General features: G+C 40.0%; 1 protein-coding gene across 3 annotated transcripts in view; it reads right to left on the reverse strand.

Annotated features, from left to right (window-relative positions):
* Window positions 1–17086, reverse strand: part of CNTNAP5 (contactin associated protein family member 5) — a 760035-nt gene that overhangs the window by 569158 nt on the left and 173791 nt on the right. For 2 of the 3 annotated variants that reach the window (XM_014782496.2, XM_087435029.1), the window contains one exon: window positions 1461–1654. In XM_014782496.2, coding sequence (XP_014637982.2) covers window positions 1461–1654 — 194 coding nt within the window. Of the gene's footprint in view, window positions 1–1460; window positions 1655–17086 lie in introns of those variants that run through there. The other variant, XM_087435030.1, reaches the window with a different exon arrangement.

Below are 17086 nucleotides of genomic sequence, written 5' to 3' on the forward strand. Positions count from 1 at the left end.
GAAAATGAAGCTAAGGCTTTTAAAAAATTTTAGACAAAATAACTCAAAACTGCAATTCAATCTGAAAAACAACCAGTTCTGATTGGAAATGCCAAAGAAAATAAATAATCCCACATCTATTTGTCTCTCTCAAGTTAACATAAAACCTTAAAATTGTTCCTCAAAATGAAGGTGTATTTATCTCTCATTTCAAACTAAAAATAAAACAAAATAAAAACCTGTGAAAATTTATGGAGGCTTCAAAATTCAGAAAAAAAAACTAGAAGTCCCCAAAACACTATTTTTAAGACGAAAATCCACGCTCTCCGTGAATATTACAACCTAACATTACAAGCGACCCAGAATAAAATGACGATAATAACATTCCCAAGATTCAATCTGCCATAACTAATCTTAATCCTCAGTTTACTATTGTTTTCAATTAGCAGTAGTGATGGGTTGGCAATTAACAAATAACAATGCATATAAAATAGAATTTTTTTTCCAACGAAGTGGGAGCAACACAGAAAAATGCATGGTCGAACAACAATAATTTGAAATCATACTGGCATTGATTTAAGGGAGAAAACAACTAGGGAAATTATGAGAAGGAAAGATCATGCTATCAATTGCTAAATTTTCACATTTTATGTACATATAGAAAAAAATAAATATTTGGCGATTTTTTTCCCTAGACTACACATGACATAAACAAACTACTTCACGTAGTGCATGAGTTTCTGAAGCCTCCTCCCGGTGCCTCTGGCTCTCCGCCTCTGCCACCCTTTCCTCACCTCACAGTTTGGGGACAGCTTTGCCCTTACACTGTGAGGTCGAGAACTGGGGCTTACGGGTGGAGAAGGGAAGTACTTTTTTTTTTTACAACTTGGAGCAAACTGTCCTTCACTTCCAAGCTGAAGATTGTTCATAATAACAGAAAAATTCTAAGTTGTATATTTGTTTTGTATTTTTAAGCTTTTAATTATTTTCAAATCTTAAATAGAGGCTGTTGAGCACAGTGGCTTTAAAGTCAGACCAGACTACAGATTCCCATGCCAAGATTCACAAATTGGGCAACTTTGGTCAAGTTACATAACTGAGCTAGTTGGGTCATTATAAGATATGTAAAGTGCCTGGTACATAATAAACAAATAAGTAAGGAAATTAATACATTTTCATTAACAAGCAGACTCTGCAGTATATTTCTGTTTTTATAGATGAAGAACTTCTGGCTCAGTCAGTGAATTACCCAAGTTACCAGAAAAGGAGGAAAACTAAACTTTTTGCAACAGACGCCCAATTTCCCTAGAAACTGGAGCCATGCTGGAGATGGGACTTATAGGTGGTCTCATTATTTCTGAATGGGCACTCAGCAGTTATCAAGCCACCAACAATCTGGGTATAGGAAAATGACAGAAATGTTCCCTGGTTACCATTACCACATCTCAGTTATATTCATCTGAAGAGAAAAGATGTCCTACCCAGATGCTGTCTTCTTGCTTGTACTGTTTCCAGTTGCGTCCTGTGTCACTGAACATCAGGCTGTAACTCGTCACCCAGTCAGAGCTCCCGTATCTTCCCTGCGTGGCCACTGCTGTAATCTCCACTCTGTTTCCCAGGTCCATCTGGAGCCACTGTTGAGCATTGGAATCTGCTGGGGACCAACCGCCAGTTCCTGGAAGAGGATCAGAGAGAGTTGTAGGAACATCTCACATAGCCACCACTTTCAACTCTCAAGGAGAAATTAAACAGTGTTCAACTAAGACGCCTTTACCCCAAAATATGTCCTGCCTCTGTTCTTAAACCCCTGGTACTTTCTCGGCCCAATTTCCATTCTCCTCCTCCATCTAATTCCCTTTTGTGGGTTAAGAGTCATCTCAAATGCTGTTTCCTCCATGATTCTTCCTCTCTTTCCCCAATCATTACAGTGTCCGTCTTATGGATTCCTCCTAAAATTTGCTTTATATTTTATTTTCTTACAACCTTAACCTTTAACATGCCTTACATCCTCTGCCTGCTGATACCTCCTTCCTTCCATCTTTTCTTCTTTCTTTCATCCGTCCTTCTCTTTTCTCTGCTCCTGATCTCTCTCCAAATCCATGCTATGAAACTACCAGGGGCCAGACATTTTGCTGTGGATACAAAGATGAAAGATCACTGACTATGCTTTTGAGAGGTTAGCATTCATTCATTCAACAGCTGTTCATTGAGCACCAGGAGCATGCTAGGTACTGAAGAAAGAGAGACATGCAAAGAAAAATGTGTAATGTGATGTGAAAGGAAGCCTTACGAGAGGTAAGCACAAGGGACAATAGGAGCACGGAGGACAGAATGCCTCAGAGCACAGAGGCTCAGAAAGGCCTTCTAAAGACAGTGACAGTAGCGCTGCAAGCTGAAGCAAGTATGGCCATTTCCCTGGCAAACGAGGTTGGACAGAGATCCACCAGGGGTGAGAGATGCAAAATCTCAGAGAGACACAAGAGACTGTGCCACACTCTAGGATCTACACGTCACTCAGTATACCTGACACCGGAAAGGGGCATTCCACATGCAACGAAAGCCATTGGGCCTCAGAATTTCACTAAATAGTGAAACTGTGGAACTTTGCAGAAGATCAATATTAGCTCTTGCTTAGTTAGAAACTTGTGGCCTAAGTTTCCGTTTTTGTTTCACATAGGAATAAAGACGTCGGTATTCATTTTTACCGACTCTAGAGTTTACAAGTCCTCTGAATCATGAGTGGGAGCTATTGCAGAATGTCCTATGCCATGGGTGGGGACGGAATGAAAGCAACCCCTCTGTTAAGCACCTTGCTCAGGGCATTGGGTTAGGGAGTTAGTTGCATTTTGAACTTAGAAGGGTTAATCAATAAATTTCTTTTTATTTCAACCTATGTCATTAAAAATAATTTTTTTAATGACAGTCTACTTTCTCACCATCTCAGGAGGAGTCAGTTGGACCTTTCTTGGGAACTGAGAACCTTTCTGAGCCTCGACCCCCCAAATGCACAGATAGCCTCTCATCACTCAGGAGTGGACATGTGGACACAGAAAACAGAGAACAGGAGCTGGATCCTACTCTGGCCATAAAGAACATCTTATAAGTTTTGTGTTGATTTTCTCCCAATAAATATCTAGTCCTTAATAGCTTTTGTTTTAGGAAGTTTTTTTTCACTCCCCTGAGAAGATTCAAATGCAGGGAAAGGAAGAGAAGGAATGTTCTCAGCACCTACTGTGGAATGTATTTTATTAAGTATTCTGCAAGACATGAATAAAGTGGCAGATATTGCTGATATTCACTAATATTCATTCTCTCTTCCTTCTGTGGTAATAGGACTGCAGTGGGTGCATGTCTTAGTTGCATTTTTCACCTCTCCATACTCTTATAGTTATGACAAGTGTGCTCCAATAAAAATGTGACTGGGGGGGCCGACCCGGTGGCGCAAGCGGTTAAATGCACGCACTCTGCCTTGGTGGCCCGGGGTTCGCCAGTTCGGATCCCGGGCACGCACCGACGCACTGCTTGGCAAGCCATGCTGTGGTGGCATCCCACATAAAGTGGAGGAAGATGGGTGCGGATGTTAGCCCAGGGCCAATCTTCCTCGGCAAAAAAAGAGGAGGCTTGGCAGATGTTAGCACAGGGCTGATCTCCTCACAAAAAAAAAAAAAAAAATAGTGACTGGGAAAAAGATGTGCCACTTGCAGGCCATCATGTCTCTTCTCCACTTGCTTTCCCCTTCCTCTACTGATGGATGCAGTTGACAACAAGACCCTAGACGACGGCAGAACCATAGCATGGAAAGATCCTGAATCCCTGCATCATCACGTAGAGGAAAGCACCTGCTTACTTGAACACCTGCTCTAAACCGTAGTCTGAACAAGAACTAAACATCTATTGTGTTTAAGCCACTGCACATTGGAATCTATTTGATACTGCAGTTTAGCCTACTTTAATGCATATACAATATCCTGTGAAGTAAATAGGAAAATTCCTATAATATAGTTGAGGAAACTGAGATTCAGCAAGTTTAGAACACCTGGCACTCAGGATTCAAGCATAGCTATTTGAGACTATTATATAACAGAAAATGTGGTCTCTAAAAACCCAGAAAATCAGTAAGAAGGGAAGGCCCTGGGAGGAGGCATTTGAGCAGATTCCGAGATGCCAGATCCAGAAGTAAATTTTTATCAGTCAGCTGTCTTCTCCAACATGTCCATAATTCCCAAGCCGTTCTACTTTCTCCCAATTTCTCAAAACTAGAAGGAGATTTTACATTTCAAAGAAATCTAAATTATTCTGAACCTACTCTTTGTTTCCACTCAATTTCTCCTTCTGCCCATTTCATGAGGCCTCTTTATTCTTAACTGAAAAAGTAAAGTTGTATAAAGTATATGATCTCAACAATATTAAAACATGATAGAAAAGAAATATGCAAGATGATTTCTTCTGAGTGGTGAAACTGAGTGATTTTATCCTTTTATGATTTTGGCATGTAACATATTGTCTATTATCAGCAGCATGCCTTTCTTCATAAACTGAAAATCTCATTATTTATACTTATGTGGTTTATTGCATAAATAATATACATATCAATTTGAGCTGGTGGTATAATATAGAACTCATGGCTTTTTGTGTGAACATCACTATTTTTGAAATTAAAATCTGTAAATCGTTTTTATCCCCAATAGTCCACAATTAGACTTCCTAGTCATGCTTTAGAGTTTTTCTTTCATTTATTCTAAAAATTCTTATCATATTTATATATGATAATTTATATTGATGATGGAAGAAAGAAAGGAAAATGACAAGGAATCTCCCCCACCATCTTTCAAAGAATAAAAATCATAAAAGACTAACCAAAAACCAACTCAAACCAAACCAAAACAGAAAAAGAGGGAGAATTAATGCTAAAAAGATTTCTTCAAATTTATCTAAAAAAAAAAAATCACATCTCTCTTTTGTCCACAGTAAAAACCTTAGTTTATTAATCCCCCTGAAATTAATCACAATAGAATTGTTGCTATTAGCATTCATTAACACATCAAGTTAAGAATTTTCCAAACCCAGGAGCGTCAGCCTAAGCTCTTAAAATGGAGGGACACTATCTGGGTGATAATTGCCAAGGACTCTTTCCCTGCTGTTGCAGATGCTCCCTGCATTACAGCTAATAGGCAAGGCACCCAGGGTTGCCATGGTTGCTATGGCAAACATTTTGTTCCTTCCACCAAACAATAAATGTTTTTCTGCAAATGATGAGAATAGCCTGAAGATACTATTTGCAGTTGCCCTGAAGACACATCGTACCCATACTAGCTTTCTATTTCTGAATTATTCTCTAAATTGGGGGTGTAACACACACAGAGATACCTGCGTTTGGCAAGTGGAAGGTGCTAACTAAGGCAGTGTCATCTGTAATTGTGGGTGCAGTATCAACGATTATTGATTGCAATTCCCATAAATCCTGGAGCTTAAATTTAAAGGAATTTAATGGAAACCTAAAGGAAAAATAATCTTGTGTTAGATTTGCATTGCATCTAGAATTTTTCCTTAGTTTTTCAAACATGGGATCCTGAATGATTTTGAGGCTATATCTTAGTTTATTCCTAGCACACTCCAAGTCTCATACTCTGCATACTGCATTATTTGACTTTTGGGGAGAAGACAGAATAAGGAGATGCTGGACAAAAAGCCAAGACACCTGGTTTAAGATCCAGTACTGCTCCTGACCTTAGATTAGACGAGAGAGTCTCAATGTGCTCAATTGTCAGAAACACCTGGAGAGCTTGTGATGAAGACAAACACAAATTCCTGGGCCCACTCCTTGATAACTTATCCAGGGGCCTAACCTGGGAATCTGTGTTTTTACAAAGGTGCTCATGACACCCTGAGTGGTTTGGGAAATGCTGGATGAGATGGTTTCTAAGGTCTCAGCCCTAATGTTTTACTGATAACAGTTGCATTATTTATCTATTTAATGGTTCAAATTAGGTTAAATTCAGCATGCTATTTTTTATTATTAAATATAAAAAAAGTGAGTCCAGCCCAGGAGCCTAGTGGTTAAGTTTGGCTTCAGTGGCCTGGGTTTGGTTCCCAGGTGTGGGCTTACACCACTCACCAACGGCCATGCTGTGGTAGCAGTTCACATACAAAATAGAGGAAGATTGGCAACAGACCTTAGCTCAGGGCAAATCTTCCTCAGCAAAAAACAAACAAACAAATAAACAAACAAAAGCAACAACATGAAATTGCCTCTGGATCTAAAGATGGACACCTTCCCCAGTTTGATCCCCAATCCCCCACACCCAACCATGGATGGATATTAAAAGCCAGACTTAACGTTTGCCAAGGAAATCTGAAAATTTGTGAATTCAGAAATATTCATCTTTGCTCTCATTTGGACAGTTCTTTTCACTCCTAGATAGCCCTTTGCTCCTTCTCATCACCCGCATTCACACGCCCCTGCTGGAGTGTTCATTCAGACACAACATTAGCTAACAATTATACAGCACTTGCTCAGTGCTCGGCTCTGCCTTAAGCACTTGGCAGACAGACTCATTCATCATCACAGGGGCTCTGCGTGATAGGTATTATTATTATCCCCGTTTTATAGGTGGGGAAACTGAGGCCAGAATGGTTGGGCAGTTTTTCCAAGATTACACATCTAATAAGTAGCAGAGCAGAGGATTCAAACCCAGAAAACTGGGACACGGCGCCCAAGCTCTTAATCACTCAGCTACGCTGCCTCTCAACAGCATGGACACAGCACTCGTGTCCTATTCCTCCTCCTTATTCTTCATAGCAATTCTCACTGGAAACATAATTCACACTTCAAATTTTTTTCAGTATCTTACTTGATTCTCATAGCAATAAGCATAGTATTTTTAATTTCCACTTACTAGAGAATAAAGCAGCCTCAAAGGGCCATCTACTTTATCCAGGTTATATGGTGAGAGACTGCTCTCAAACCCAATTCTTCTGATTACTAGTCCCTGCCTGAGGTATTAACGAATGTCTTAAGCCAGCAGGAAATGACACTTATGGGGAATTCTATGCAAGGTTTAAAGTAAGACAAGAGACTCAGCTCTCCTGACTCCTGCTCAGTTCCCTGCTCATCGTTCTCCACCAGGATACTGATTCCTAACTTCACACGCTAGAGAAGGCTCTAAGCATGAAACAGAGCAACTGGTAGAAAGCATAGAAATTCCTCAGTTTCCACTTCTTACTCAGAAAAGGAAATGAGAATCGATTGATGTCACGCACTGGAAATGGGCAAAAAATGGATTACATACAGATCTCTGCTAAGTGATATTTCACAACTATCATTCAAAATAAGAAAGTCCACGTAGTACAAGGCCAACATGAGCTAAAATAGTCACACACGCATAGCGTTTTCACATCAAATCTATTTTAAGCACATAGCCTAGCCATTTTAAAAAAACCTAAAATAAACCTGTAGAGAACAGGTTTCCTAGGCATGTGCTTCCCCCCAGATTTATACAAGGCCATAAGAAGCTACAAGCACATTCTCACAAATGACTGGGAGGTTTGCTTGGATTATTAGCTGCATCATTAATTATAAACATTTGGTGCCTCTATAAGCAAAGGTTTGAGATTTTTCAGGGACAAAGCTTCGTAATGATGGTGATGAGTAAGGCAGAGAGACTTTCCCACAAATATTTAACATTATATAGTATGGGCAAGAGTAATAACAACATTCACAAAGATGTTTGTAGTGCTCAGGAGGGCTTCCTGCACCTCCACTCACAGCGTTGTTATCCTCCTTTTGTAATAGGACCTGAGGCTGGGCAAGGGCTTCTGAGGCTGGGAGGTTGCTGGCTGGAACAGTGGGCATCATTTCTGCTGCTGGGCAGGTGTGGTAGGACCTGGGCATTACAGACTAGCCCTGGCCAGGACTCCTACATTTCTCTCTGCACATTTATTTAGGGACTATGGAGCCTCCAGGGGGAAAAGAAAGTGGAAATTTGACCAAACACCCTATGGGGCTCAAAACAGATAAAAATCTGTAGGAATATCTGGAGTGGTCCTATTGAGGCTAGTTTTCATGAAAGAACAAAGGAGATCATAAGAGGAGATTCATGTAAAGGAGGGTAGAGTTTGGATCCAAATCAGACCCAGATATCATAATTGAGGCTTCCTCAAGAGCAATGCCTGAGGGGAGTGGCTGTCTGTGTGTGACTTAGTTTGAGTTCCCCAGAAGTCAGTTATGAGTCATGGATTTGAGTGTAAGTAGTTCATTTGGAAGTTGACACCAGGAAGCTGGGTGAGGGTGATGGAGATGAGATAGAGAAGAAAGGAGAGCTACTGCATGGCTCAACAGCAAGCCGGCGATTCCTGTGGGTGAGCTTAATCCCACCAGTGCAGGATGCTCCTTCGAGTTATACCACCAGAGCAGGAGAAAAACTGGGGGTTTTTATAGGCCAACTCTGTCAGGTTTTGATTGAAGGCTGCTGGAGCGCAGTATGGTATTTAAAGCACAGAGAGAAAGGCCATGGGCAGAGAAGGGAAGGTGTAGTTATTGGAGTTGGAAGTGGTTCTGTTGGGGATGTTCTCAGGGCTCCATTCTGATCTTCTTTAGCAGATGGATTCATCCCCCAGCTGCAGGTGTCGGCTGACAACTAGAACAGTCTGTCCCCTTCTCCAGAGATTTGCCCTTGGCCAAACAGAAGCCTTCTTGCCTGGGAAGCTACCACTTCCCTGTCCTCATCTCAGCCAGTGACTGACTGATACAAGGTTCAGAAGGTCGATCCGATTCTCTGAAGGCATGACTGATATTTATGGCATGACTGTGGTGCAGAACTTCCTCTTGGCATCTGAAGGAAGTTGGACTTCAGTTGAGACCACATTTCTTGCTAGCTTTCCCCCTGCCTCCCCTCACAACCTGTCTCCAGAGATGACTCCCCAGCAGATAATTTGAACAGGATTAGCTTAGCTCAGCTTGGCTTCTAAGATGTTGTCCTTGTACTGAAGTGTGAAGTCCAAGGGATGTGGTCATAGACGGCCTCCGCAACAGTGTGTGTGCTTGGCCACACAACAGTGTGTGTGTGTGTGTGTGTGTGTGTGTGTGTGTGTATAGGAGAGAGCTGTATTACTACTCTGAAGGGCTCTGATGCTCACCGCTCAGACAGTTTTGCTGTGACGTTCTACAATAAGTACCTTCCCTTGTGAGGAGTGCAGCCATTAAGGCCCTCGTGGATCAGAGAAGTATATCTGGCTGCACATTTCACAGTTCAGAAGTTACACAAGAAGTGAGTGAGATCAGCAGGAGGGCATTTGGGGCTTGGAAAATTTGGAGTTCAGTCACAAGGAGGATATCTCACATTTATGCCCCTAGCAGGCCAAGGACTGATTCACACACGCATAAAAAAAGCCAGGCATTTTTAGAAACTTAGGTGAGAGGGTCATGTATATAAAGCTTGAAAAGACTCTAGAAATACATTGTTCAATTGAGTAGCTACTAGTCGCATGTGGCTACTAAATTAAATTGAATTCAAATTAAAAATTCAGTTTCTAAGTAGCATTAGTCACATTTCAATAGCCATGTGTAGGTAGTGGTTACTTTGTTAGACAGCATAGCTATAGAATATTCCATCTTTGCAAAAATTTCTATTGGATAGCATTGCTCTGGAATTTGTCTTAAAAAATGGTAAAAGCTGAGCTCTATTTTCATTTGGCAAATCAATACAATTTAACTCTACCCATGTGCTGCTCAGGCCTAGGGGATTTTTAATGTATTATTTATTCCTCATTTAATGCCTATATGATTACCGAGTTCTACCCATGAGTAAAGCAGTGTGAAAGACTGAGCAGCAAGATAAGACATTTCCTGTTTTTAGTCATAGGGAGAAACAAAAGGACTCTCCCAAGATCTTTGAAGTAAAAATGGAGAAGTGGAATTGGAAGTCACATGTCATATTGTTGGCATTACCACTTAAAACTTTTCTCTCATGAGCAGCATACTTTTTGCACAGTTGAGCATACTACATTTTACTTGGTTTCCTGGGGGTAATTTTTTTTGAAAGACAGTGCCCTGTCTAAGTCTGGTGTTTGAGTTGAAAGAGTCACTATGTTCTCTGCGACTTTGTGCAAGTAATTTCTCTACTTCTATAAAAATAATATAGTGTCTATTTTAGCAAGGATCAAGGATCAAGATAATATATGTCTATTCATAGGTTTCATGGCTACAGGCACAAAATGGTTAAATACAAGCATGCTTCATTGTTATCCCAAAAGCTTCATCTTGTGTTCAAAAAAAAGAACTCTGGCATCAGTTCAAACCTCCATCAGGAAGTTACTCTTTTGACTGGAACATGTGCAATATAACCCAACAAAATGGCAGGAGATGCAGCTCAAGAGAGAGAGAGAAGAGACATAATTGATTATTCTTTTACTCCATATCAGAATATTAGTCTAAAGTCAGTCAAGGTAATTCCACCACCCTTGACTGTGACTGAATTCAGGAGTGGACATGTGACCAAACTATGGCTAATTGGATGTGAAAGAAAATCTGCTGGTGACGCAGGAGAAGAGGGGTTGGGGAGGTGTCGGTCCTGGAAGAGGTTCACTGCTCCAAGCAGCAGTTCTCAGGCTTTAGGACATCAGAATCACTTGGGGAGCTTGGAAAAACAGGGGTTTCTAGGTCCCATTGTCAGAATTTCTAGTTCTGGGGTCTGGGATAAGTCCAGACAATCTGCATTTTCTAACAAGTTCCTAGGTGATGCTCATCACACTGCCGAGGAGTCACATTTTGATGGCTTAAAAGCAAGCCATGGGAGACGAGGGTCTGTTTGTTTCCCAGAATATTGTGGTATCTAGCTGAGATGTTGGGCTGGCTTATTAGCTCCAGATGATGCCAACACTGAGGATGGCATTGTTAACTTATCCACCAGCTCTGGAGCCTGTCCTCAATGAGGATTTCCTTTTATGTAGGATAATAAATTGTTTTTGATTCTTTTTTAAAAATATAAAATAAAACACAGATACAGAAAAATCTCCCCAAACAAATATTTAGCTTAAAAAATTATTACAGGGGGAACACTCATGTAACTACCACACTGTTCAAGAAATAGAAGTATGGACACCTCTCAGTCTCCATGTACTTAGTCTTAATAATTTAATAGTTTTTCAAGCTAGTGAATTATTTTCAAGCTAGTGAGTTTTCTTTTAGTTGCACACATAATTACCCTAACAAAGATATCTCAGCAATAACAACTGATGCTCTGGGTAATTTTGTGGAAGAGATTCATTAGAAGCAAGTCCTTAGCAAAACGAATGATAAGGATTCTTTCATGAAATTTGGATTTTTATCAAACATGTACATTAATTAGAAAAATAAAGTCCAGACGTAAGCAACTAATTGTATAGGTAAGTATAAGTAAGATAAACGTGGTTTGAAACACTCAAAAGGGGCCCTAGGGAAGGGCCCACCATGGGAAAAAAGTACTCAAACTGGAATCCTGGAGAAAGATGAACCGCATGTTTAGATCCCCTCCTGTTTCCTGATTCCTTAGAGTTGGTTATACATTACCATTTAACTCCACATGGTGGATTCAATAATCCTTAGCTCATCTTTTCAATGTCATTTTCACAATGTCTTAATTCAGTAAATGGATTGAGTAGATCCTACCTAACTACTCCAGGTTAGACAAAGCAAAAGTATCCACCGTACAACATACTATCCAAATAGAACTTATTTCCTACTAGTGAGAAACTCATTGCAAATATAGCGATAAAATTCCAATCTCTAGACAAATATATGTCGTTCATTATTCAGGTCTTAATCACATTACTGTATTTTAAGTTACAATGTTTTAAGTTAAATGTAGTCAACTGATAAATTGAAGAAGATCTTGTCTCTTTGCAAAGTATTAGCAACATCAGATTGATGATTCAGTGAGCTAGCATTTTGAAGAGTGCTATTTAGAAATAATCTCAGCTTGGCCTTTCAAAGGAAGTGACTGGCTATCAGGAGAAAAAGTAAAAGGTGAATTACATGGGTTTATCTATCACTTTTGTTGTGTCAAGTGTTGATGTTTAGAATCTTTGAAGAACTATACTATTAGTGAGAAAAAGTATTCATAGGATTCCTCTTGCACTCTTAACTTCATTTTGTTTTGCAATTATCCTGGCTGAGCAGAGAGAGGGTCATCATATTGGATTTGTCTATATCTGAGGCAGGGTCCCAAGGCTCACATTAAGTAGCAGAAGATTTCTATTCTTTATCTCTCAATGTTCTATACCTGTCCTAGTGAGAGAACAGGCCCAGGGCACTGTTTAAGTATCTAGGTCAAAGTTAGTTTTGCCCACAGGCATATTAGGCCACAGTGAGATTTTTAGGAGTATTGAGGAAGCAGAGGTGTCAATGTCACTCTTTCTCACTTGATACCTGAAAATCCAGTCTTTGTGGTTAAAACACTGGCAACCCTAGTTGAAATGCCAAAATTACCTGAAAGGGGTGACTATTATGCCAACATCTTTACTCAGATTAAGATCTCAGATCTACGTGAATAAAGATGGGAGTTAACATGGGGTAGACAGAATTAGATTCAAATCCAAGTCATACCAATAATTAGCTGTGTATCCTTAGGTCAGTGACTTGACCTCTCTGAGTGTATTTCCTCATCTTTAAAAATGTGAATACCAACTATCTTAGAGTATTGACATGATGATAAAGATAAAGCTTAGGTTTCTAGTTTCTCGCACAACTCCTTATTCATGATAACTTAGCCAACTTTGATTTCCTACAGTTTTCCCTTACTCCTGAGATCCAGAGTGAAAAAGGCATGGAGGTGAGGAGTGAAGGAGCAGAAGACTCAGCGATGCTCTAGAATAGTGCCTCTCAAATTTGAATGTGCAATGTGACAGTTGTTACAACACAGGTTCTAATCTGGAAGTTTCGCGGCAGAGGCTGAGGTTCTGCATTTCTAGCAAGCTCCCAGGTGATGACCATGCTTCCACCCAGAGTCTACACCTCTAGTAGTGAGGGGCAGTATAAGGTAACAAAGGGAAGCATAGGACCTGATGCCTGCCATGCCTGAATAGCTAGGACAGGACAAAAGAAAGAAAAGGTGCTGAAAAGGACAGAGCCCTTCAAGGGGACAAGAGGGAATCCAGTGACAGATTTCTGTACCGCTCACTGTCTTTTTAAAACAGATAAGATTATATCCACATCACATCTGGCTCAATCAATCCAGATGGGAGACTGGCGCTACCTTTTGCAAGCAGGCATTGTAGCGCAGCCTGTGAAATTAGATCCTCAGGATTGTCACCTAGCTATCTGGAACAAGTCCCTAGACAGCTGATATCATGCTAATTGTGAGAACCCTGATTCCTGAACTGTTTCCAATCCACATCTCCTCATGGAGGGACCAATGACACCGAACTGAAAACCAACTTCCAAAGACCTTTGTGGGTCCTTAGCTTTTTGCAACCAGTGCTGCCCAAGGGGGGAGAAAGTGTGCATGGATTCTGTGCCAAAGGGAGGCAGGGGTTTTAAGCTTCTTCATTCCTTCATGAGCCCAGACGCTGAAAATGTCTTGACATAAAAAAATCAAATTCTCCATGGCAACAAAACCATCATGCTAGAAACACACAATCTCAACATACACAGGCAAGCAACTCAAAAATATATTGTGTGAGAAAGAAGGATTAAAATTTCAAGGAACAAATGGTAAATTTAATTGTTTGCAAAACTGTATTTGGGGAAAAAAATGATGGGAAAAACAATTACAAACCTCTCCTCTCATGGGGCCAAAGATGTCTGTTCCTATTTGACTTTTAATCAGATAAAGTAACTTATAATCTTCCCCTCACTTTTGAGCAGGTCTAACCCACAGCTCCGTGGCTTCACGCTGTGCCACCAGCTCCCAGACTTCCTGCTGACAGTAAGTGCTTCTCACAGCCCAGTAGACTTTAATGCCCAGATCAAAAGCTTTCGAGCCACAAAACAAATCACATTTGACAAAATCAGATCCCTCCTAAGCCACACTTATATGGATTTAGTTAGCAACCTAAGTTAATGCTGATCTGACGCCCCGTTTAAGGTATTTTGTCATTTTTTTCAAAAGTAATTCGTTCTCTTCCTTGCTTTTTATTTCTTTGTGTGTGGATGAAATGGGGACTGAGGAGTGTGTGGAAGTGAGAGAACAAAATTTCCATATGGCAAATCCCTTCCATAGATGAGGGAGCAGGGTGAGGACTCTACATGAGCTTTGACAATCTAGTCCTCACCTTGTTCGGTGGATCACCCAGACCTTGGCTGCCACAGCAGTGCCTCAGGTCAAAGGTTGTTTCCAAGGGAGTGTTTTCTCTCAGAAAGATGAGTTTGTCACTGACAGAACTCATCACACTTGCTTTACTCAGAGTCTGAGAGTGCTCGTCAGCACACCTTTCCTATATTCTTTTCAACTTTTGAATTGACCCCTGCTTCTGACAGCACAAACTCACCAGCTGTGCACCCTTCCTTCCTGGGTGTGGGAGAGAGAGGTGTACATTTGAGTTCTGAGCACACTGGAGGTAAAGTGGTCCTTAATTACCTGTGTTCAACGTATGTCAAAGATCTAAGTGATTCCCAGGGGAGTCAGCAAATTTAAATGGTGCGCAAGGACTTGCAGGGAAGCTCATCCTTGTGAACCAGTTCAGCAGTGATGAGCCGCAAGAAGGCCATTGAGCACATTCAATTTAGTGAGGGGTACTTAGTTTTATGGAAGTCAAGGGTTTTACAATTTGGCTTTCATCTTGGGTGGAGTACCAGGAAATTTCTTAACAAGTGTGTAGAAGGCTAAGTAATGCAGAGTAGAAGAAATTCATGAGACACTGTAATAAGTGAATGAATGAATGAACAGGTCGTGTTGAGAAAAAACTATCCAAAATTTGGAAATCAAAACAGGCTACTGTATGTCCTTTCAACATCATCCTGGGGCAATTTTTAACAAGTCCACTCAATGATTATTTAATTCTCTAGAAGAATGTACCTGCCATTTGGTTATGCTATTCAGTGTTTGATTAGACCTTAGGTATTGTGGAGTTATATGTTAACTTATAAATTTTTGTCCAATAGAGAAGTTATAATCCTCAAATTTTATTATCCTGTAGGACATTAACTAGTTTTGTATCTACCTAGAAATTTTATTCTAATATTCTTTCCTTTCCTCTCTGTGCCACGGCATTTTTTACCTATGAAACAGAGACACCAATAATACCTACATGGAGGGTAATTGTGAGGATTGAGTTGATGTGCCTTAAGGCTTACAACAGTGAGGGCTCTTAGTAAGCGCTAAGTATTTTGTTGTGATGATTTTTAGTCCCATGTTGGTGGCCATAAATTGATAACAGGAACAGCATAAACTCCTAGACACACAATGCCACCATTCAGGGAGGAGCCGAACCTGATAATGACAGTGCTGAGTACCAATTATTTAGCATCTGGCTGTGAACTTGCTATTTAAAACACTATATGGAGAATTCAAATTAAAACCAAGATGTTCTTTGAAATCTCCGTGCGCATCTGAGAGTATCCTAGATTTCAACCACGTGGAACAGTTTGCTCTTTTTTGGTATATTTGACGTCTTTCCTCTTTTAAAATAAAAGAGAACTTTTAAAGGAAGACTCATAGAAAATGAATGTTCATTAGACAGGGCTATAATTATTTCTAGGCCATTTAAGTGAGGGGGACTTAGTTTTATGGACGGCCAGGATTTTACAATTTGGATTTTATCCAAATTGACATGACATAAGCTCAATTTTAGAAGAAGAAAAATAAATCATTACTTTATACTGATATTTCTAATGAAATGAAAAATTTCAGTTTTCTCCTTAACTTTCTAAATTTTATGTATTTGTGTATCCACTCATTTGACAAAATCTGTTTTTAATTACATTAAATGATAATATTTTTTATTAAAATATATACCATATATGTATATATTCTGTATATATATTAAATATGTATGTATATGTACACATATATATTACTGCATACATCCATATATATATATATGTCTGTGTGTGTGTGTATCCTATTACATATGGATGTGCATATATATCTAACCCTGTATATATCCACCTCCATATATATACTACTCTGACTCTGTATATATCCAACCATATGTATATATTTGACTATCTCTTATATCCTACTATATATATATACAAATACACATTCACATTATTTATATTGTATATATATAAAACAAAATCATATTAAAATAGTCACTAAACAAATGTTAGCTAATAATTAATTATATGGTAATTTGCATTATCCATGTAAACTCTTTATGAATAGGGTGTGTGCCTATTTTTACCAACCATGTGCCAGGGTTCTAGCACAGTGCCTGGCATATAGTGCTCAATAAATATTAGTGGAAGAATTTGTTATTCGTGAATTCATCCAATTGAGTGGTTTGCAATTCTTGTGCGTTTTAGAATCACCTGGAAAGCTTGTATTTCTTTACTTCATCAATATCCTTACGTGGGTCCCATTTCAGACAATTCAGAATATCTGGGAGATGGGCTCAGGCATTGTTACTTGTAAAGCTTTCCAGGTGATTCAAATGTAGAGCACTGGGTTGAGAACTAGTGATTTAATATCTCCTTGAGCCTGTGTTTGATTCCTCCCAAGGGCAATGGTTGGGCCCGGTGAATGAAGGGGAGGCTGTCAGCCTTGGGAGCTGTACTAGAGAATGAGTTCTAGGCTGAAGCATCCCAACTTTGTGACTGTATCTCCTGCATGGCCTTCCTCATCTAAACTCTAGCTGGAAGAAGGAAGAGAAGTCGACCTTCTCTCTGCATACACTCATGCTAGCCTTGGGCTCAGGTACCCAGAGTCCTCAATGAGAGGGACAACTATAATAAATCGGAGCACAAACATCTGTGCCCTGTCAATATCTGTGCATTAGAGGAGGAGCTGGCCTCTGATCAGACTCACAGCTTCCCCAGAAACTGCCGAGGAGCCACTAGGTACTAACGACTTTCTGCCCCCACACAATTGGATAGGATTGACAAAAACTCTGGCTCTGGATGCTCTGTTGGAGACCGTATTAAAATCTGCCAACCTGTGTTTCTTCCTGAAATGACAAGTGGACACCCCTG

This window comes from Ceratotherium simum, chromosome 9 (genome assembly GCF_057802395.1).
Source record: "Ceratotherium simum simum isolate JZ-2026a chromosome 9, ASM5780239v1, whole genome shotgun sequence".
In the NCBI taxonomy this organism is placed as follows: Eukaryota; Metazoa; Chordata; class Mammalia; order Perissodactyla; family Rhinocerotidae; genus Ceratotherium; species Ceratotherium simum.